At 35.1% G+C, this 5,759-nt stretch overlaps 1 protein-coding gene across 1 annotated transcript; it reads left to right on the top strand.

Moving 5' to 3' along the window:
- Positions 1 to 4,323: 4,323 nt before the first annotated feature.
- LOC138615278 (probable serine/threonine-protein kinase clkA) lies at positions 4,324 to 5,659 on the top strand (the record flags this gene model as incomplete). Its single annotated transcript, XM_069688839.1, has 3 exons — positions 4,324 to 4,382; positions 4,743 to 5,531; positions 5,571 to 5,659. Coding segments are annotated over 3 exons (937 nt in total), but the record flags the coding sequence as incomplete, so codon positions are not given.
- Positions 5,660 to 5,759: the final 100 nt, after the last annotated feature.

Raw genomic sequence — 5,759 nt, 5'->3', positions numbered from 1 at the left:
ATAAGACAAATTATTAAGTAAACACCAACAATAAGGATCACAGATCCTAAATCCGCTAAATTAAATGATAAAATCCCCTGATTTTCCATGTCTAAGGTAGACTTTATAAGATTTTAGTATATTTCAGAAAGTCCATGACCTGTGGGAATCCAGCCTACAGTTTGTCTCCAAGTTTTTCAAATAAACACAACTTGAGAACTGGTTCCTCAATAGATCTGCTACAAGATCTATTTTAATCTCAGATTGGTTTCACAGAATGTTGTCGATCCGGTATTGCAGTCAAACCTGCACACTTCTGCAAAAGGTCTTTGGTGTACTGACATAACCGTTAAATCATGTTAGTGACATAGAGTTGTGGGGTTTACCTGGATGTGTGTTCGTGTTGCAAGTTCAGGAGATAATTTGTGGTCAAATTGTCAAACCAACTGAACATGCTGAATATGACCCAAATTGTTTTGCTGTTTTTGTTTTTTTTAAAGAATTCAACAATATTTCCAAAACTGTGGTTGCTAAATCAGATATACTTTCCAAATGTTATTTTTCTATCAAGGGAATATGCAGTTCTTCTTTTTAGAAAGTCTCCCCATGAATCAGATATAATGTACTGTAACATTATATCCACCAATCAGCAACAACATTAAAAACCACTAGCAGGGGTTGCATCAAATATAGTACAACAGCTCAACAATATATCCTCCCCTCCTAAGGATTATAACACTCAGTCTTTATTCCATCTGAATGAGAGAGGCATTTCATTTTAATAGTAATTTTGGAGCCTGTAATCTGTGGTGCTGTTGAACTGTACCGGGTTATACTGAGAGGTGTTCCTAATGTTTTGTCAAACCAATTAATTTAAATTGGAGGGAAAATATATGAGAAACACCTCTCAGAATATATTTTGATGGTCTCCGAAATGACCATTGAAATTAAACAACACCTCTTTCAATTGGTTTGAGTAACAACTGAATATACAATCCTAATAAAGGGAGGATTTATTGCTGGGCTGTTGTATTATGCTTAATGCTTTACCTGTTAGTGGTTTTAATGTTATGGCTCAAAAATGTATATGTTAAAAAAGAGGGCAGTGGAAAAATACTTTTTGTTAATATGGCAAAGGCACATAGTGTATTATTGTGTATAGTGTATTATTTCATTGTAATTTATTTCAGTTTACATTTTTATTATTCTATGGCTATATCCAAGTAAAATCAGTTTTGTTTATAAATAGGCCTATTATGAAACGTACACCAAAACTATACCTATAATCATCTACAGGGGGAGCCAACACACCATAAAAAGGAAATGTGTTTCTCGATAGCTCAGTTTCATTACATACACTTACCATATTTAAGTTAAGCCAACATTGATAAATGTTAATGTGACATAATGAGAAAAATCTATAGCTCCACAGGGCTGAACATACTCATGTTCAACAGTAATTCAGGTAAAACACTAAAAAAAATTCAGCTCTGTCAGCATGTCGGAAAATATTTATTCCAGAACATTATGTGTGAAGCTCCCACACTCTTTTAACAACGCTGGTGGTATGTATAGATTATCCAAACCTCTCATACCCTTTCTCTCAAAGAAATGAGAAACTCATATCCCAACTATTAATAATAATCATTAACAAATAGGGTTCAATGTATGTTTTGCTAATGTCTTTTAATTATTTTGTCTTTGTCTATTTCGCTTACTTCCAAGTTTTATGCACTGACATTTCCAAATAAAAAGTAAAAAGCAAGAAGTCACTGCCACTTCTTGACAGGCAGTAACATGATTTCACTTATGGTAAAGCATGAACTTTATCAGCTAGCAGTAGTGTGCAGTCCCATAGATCTTACCTCAGAGGTCACATAAATTGGATAAATTATATAACAATAATTCATTCAGATAATTAAGATTCAGATAATTATGATCACATTGTCCTCAATGTGCCTAAATGTCCGCAATGACCTTAATGTGATGGAAAAGCAAAATTTAAGCTGCACCAGTGTCTCTTGCTTTGTTTCAATCTATTTAGCAAAGTTGTCATTGTGCAGGTTTAAAAGTACACAACACAGAGATGGATCACCTCACCAAAGACCGAAGTCATTTCTAATTACATAATGTTCATCCTGACACTGTTGAAAAGTTGAACAGCTGGATACATGGATTGTGCAAAAAGCGCATGCAGTTTAGATGTCCTTATTTCAACAATTTGTTGTAATTATTTATCTTAAACATTCTGAATTTTCCACTGACATTCAAGTTGAAAAAAAAAATACAGACAGATACCCAAAATCTATTAAATACAATGATTATATACTGGATCATATTGATGGCAAGGTCATGTATTTCTTTGACATGGCTCACTGTCACACTGGAAAAACTTCATTCACAATGCTGGAATGCCCTAGCAGCCAAAATCACAGGACAAAAGAAAGGAGTTGGCCACGGTGCTGAGCCAAGAAACTGACAGACTCATAACTGACAGACTATTCTATCAATTGGTTTGTTCACTGCCAAGTAAATAACAGCAAAAAAAAATTCAGACAAATATTTAGCAACATTGAGTCACTCCTTAGCCTTCACTCCAGATATAAAAATCGTAATCGATGTGGACAGTCACATAAGATGAAAGGCAATTGCACAAAGGTGAACTGGATTAAATCACACCAACAGCAAAAAAACAAAACATAAAACAGTGAAGTAATCTAAGAGCATCTACACCAGGCGAGAGGAGGAATTTGTAATTTTTCTATCTTTTACCTTTATATTTTGGGTAAGTACATTGTTTTTTTTTACATTTATACACTTAATATTTGTGTGTTAATTAAACGGTTAATTTTCAACTTCTGTTTCAACAGATGTTAAATTAACCATTAAAAACCATAATAAGACAAAAGCATGAATGTTAGCAAAACAGTGAAAGAAAACAGTAAAAAGCCTAAAAGAGTAAGGCAAGCAGCATGCTATATCAATAAACTGTTCTTATTTTAGAAAATATCAAGAAGTTTGATTTATTTATGAATAATAGGTCACAAAGCGAAGAAATCAATTTTCAGTTTGAAAGCTCTATTTAAAGGGTTTCCTTCATCATTATGCCTGAGCACAGGGAGCTGACCTTTTCACCAACATAGTACAAATGTGTATTACAGGTACAAAGAAACGCTAAATTATAAAATTTAGGTAACAATAGTCATAACAGTAAAAAAAAAAAAAAAAAAAAAAAAAACATGACTTGGTTCTCGTCGTGACCCTTTTTATCATTCTCTGTATTGGGGTGAGATACCTTGCTCACGGACATTTCAGCTTTGTTGATGGTAAGGATGAAAAGCTGTTTGAATTCTATCACCTTTACACTGGATATGATTTTATGACAGTAAAGAAAAAAAAAGCTATAATAAAAAGAATAATATGGGAAGAAACATTATTTCAGGGAGATGGGAAAGAGGAGGTAAAATTTCTTTTACAACAAGCTCCTGAAAACTTCACTAATTTCTTTGCTATTTTTGCATTGTATTTGCTTGTAGTCTTGTTTGAGGGAATGAGCTTTTCCTCTCAAATGATAATCACTCTCTCAAATGAATTGTATTTGTTAACTTGCTGGTAATTTTTTCAGAAAAACCCTCTTTACAAGATAGTTTGATGGTGCGAACAAACAGTTTTAAAAAGGCAAAAGGGAATTTCAAGACTTCAAATCAAAATTCATCGTATTGTATAGATATAACAATGCGTTGATATGCATATGTGTATGAGTTTTGAGATGCCCACCTCTGCGATCTATCTACTACCACCTAAGAAAAATAAAAGTAAATTAATGTGTTGTTGAAAGATTTAAACATTAGATTGCAAAACCTCTACAGCAGCATGTCTCGTCATCCAAGAGAAAAAGACGAGTCCTTGGGACGACATCCTCTCAATTTCAAGTGTTTCTCTTTGTCAAAATACCAAATTAAGGAAAAGTATTAACAATAAACACTTTCACGTAGAATTAAGTTGTATTTTGTCACATTTGTGATCTTCAGTGTATAGATTATTATTTAAAAAAACTTTGCCTGGGATAATGATTTCGTTCATTTGAAGATTGAACACTGGGTTCACATGAAATGAAGTTTTTGTAAGAATAAGTTTGTTGAATTTAGAATAAAAACAGAAACACGCAAACACAAACAAATAAAATGTAACTTTTATTTACTGTTTTTTCAAATCAACTGGTTTGTAATTAAATGTTGGCTGATAGGGAATGTGATAGTATTGATATTGGAAAAGTATTGAATATAGTAACTGTATTGTAAAATAATTAAACGCTTGTTATGTAAGTATTGTTTGACTTTGCAGATTCAAAAGAAAAAAAATGGATGTGGGATTGATGACGTCAATTTTCTTCTTAATATCAGGTAAGCTGGGTGATGGTAAAAAGATTTTGGTACAAAAATCTTTTTTAGTCTTGACGTGAACAAATACAAAAAAGACAGAACTGCTAAATGGTGATGGTTAAAAAAAGGAGCCGCGACTGCATTTATCCTTATAACCATGCTGAGTAGTGGGAAATCATAAGTGGTTACAGTAGATTGAACCCATGTTCAGGACAGTTACAATATTAGGAAAACTGGTGAGTGAAGGTGGAGTACATTTCTTTATCTTCAAATACTGACATTCGTAGGATATATACAGTATATATATATTTTTATAAAAACTTTCTAAAAGGATTAAGAACTGCAAATTAAAAAAAATTGTGCAATTATCTTCATTAATAGCAACTACAATGAAAGCCAATGGCGAAGCAACGACACCTACTACAAACCAAACTACAACACCGACAACAATTCCTATTACGACAGTAAGGGAAACACCAGTGACCACAACGAAGACAACACCGACGACCACACCAACTACTACACCTACAACCACACCAAATACTACACATACCACAACACCAACTACTACACCGACGACAACATCAACAACTACTCCAAAAACTACTCAGACTACTACACCTACCACAACACCGACTACAACACCAACTACTACAACGACGACAACACCAACAACCACACCGACTACTATCACTACTACAACACCAACTCCTACACCGACGACAACACCAACAACTACTCAAACGACAACAACTACAGCAACACCAACTACCAACGCTACCACAACATCAACTACTACACCGACAACAACACCAACACCAACTCCAACAACAACAACCGCAACAACGACTACCCCTACCACGACACCAACTACAACACCGACGACAACACCAACAACTACTCCAACGACAACACCAACAACTACAGGACCAACGACAACAACACCGACAACAACACCGACTACTACCCCTACCACAACACCAACTACTCCAACAACAACACCTACAACCACACCAACTACTACCCCTACCACAACACCAACTACTACACCGACGACAACACCAACTACTACCCCTATCACAATAACAACTACAACACCGACGACAACACCAACAACTACTCCAACGACAACACCAACAACTACAGCAACAACGACAACAACACCAACTACTAACCCTACCACAACACCAACGACTCCAACAACAACACCAACTACTACCCCTACCATAACACCAACTACTACACCGACAACAACACCAACTACTACACCGACGACAACACCAACAACTCCAACAAATGCACTAACAACACCAACAACCGCACCAACTTCTACCCCTACCACAACACCAACGACAACACCGACGACAACACCAACTACTACCCCTTCCACAACACCAA

This window comes from Brachyistius frenatus, unplaced genomic scaffold (assembly GCF_029030835.1).
Source record: "Brachyistius frenatus isolate BFR_SWC_R1_liver_20210118 unplaced genomic scaffold, ASM2903083v1 Contig_856, whole genome shotgun sequence".
Taxonomy (NCBI): domain Eukaryota; kingdom Metazoa; phylum Chordata; class Actinopteri; family Embiotocidae; genus Brachyistius; species Brachyistius frenatus.
The sequence above is the reverse complement of the archived record's forward strand: the minus strand, read 5'-3'. Positions and strand labels throughout refer to the sequence as shown.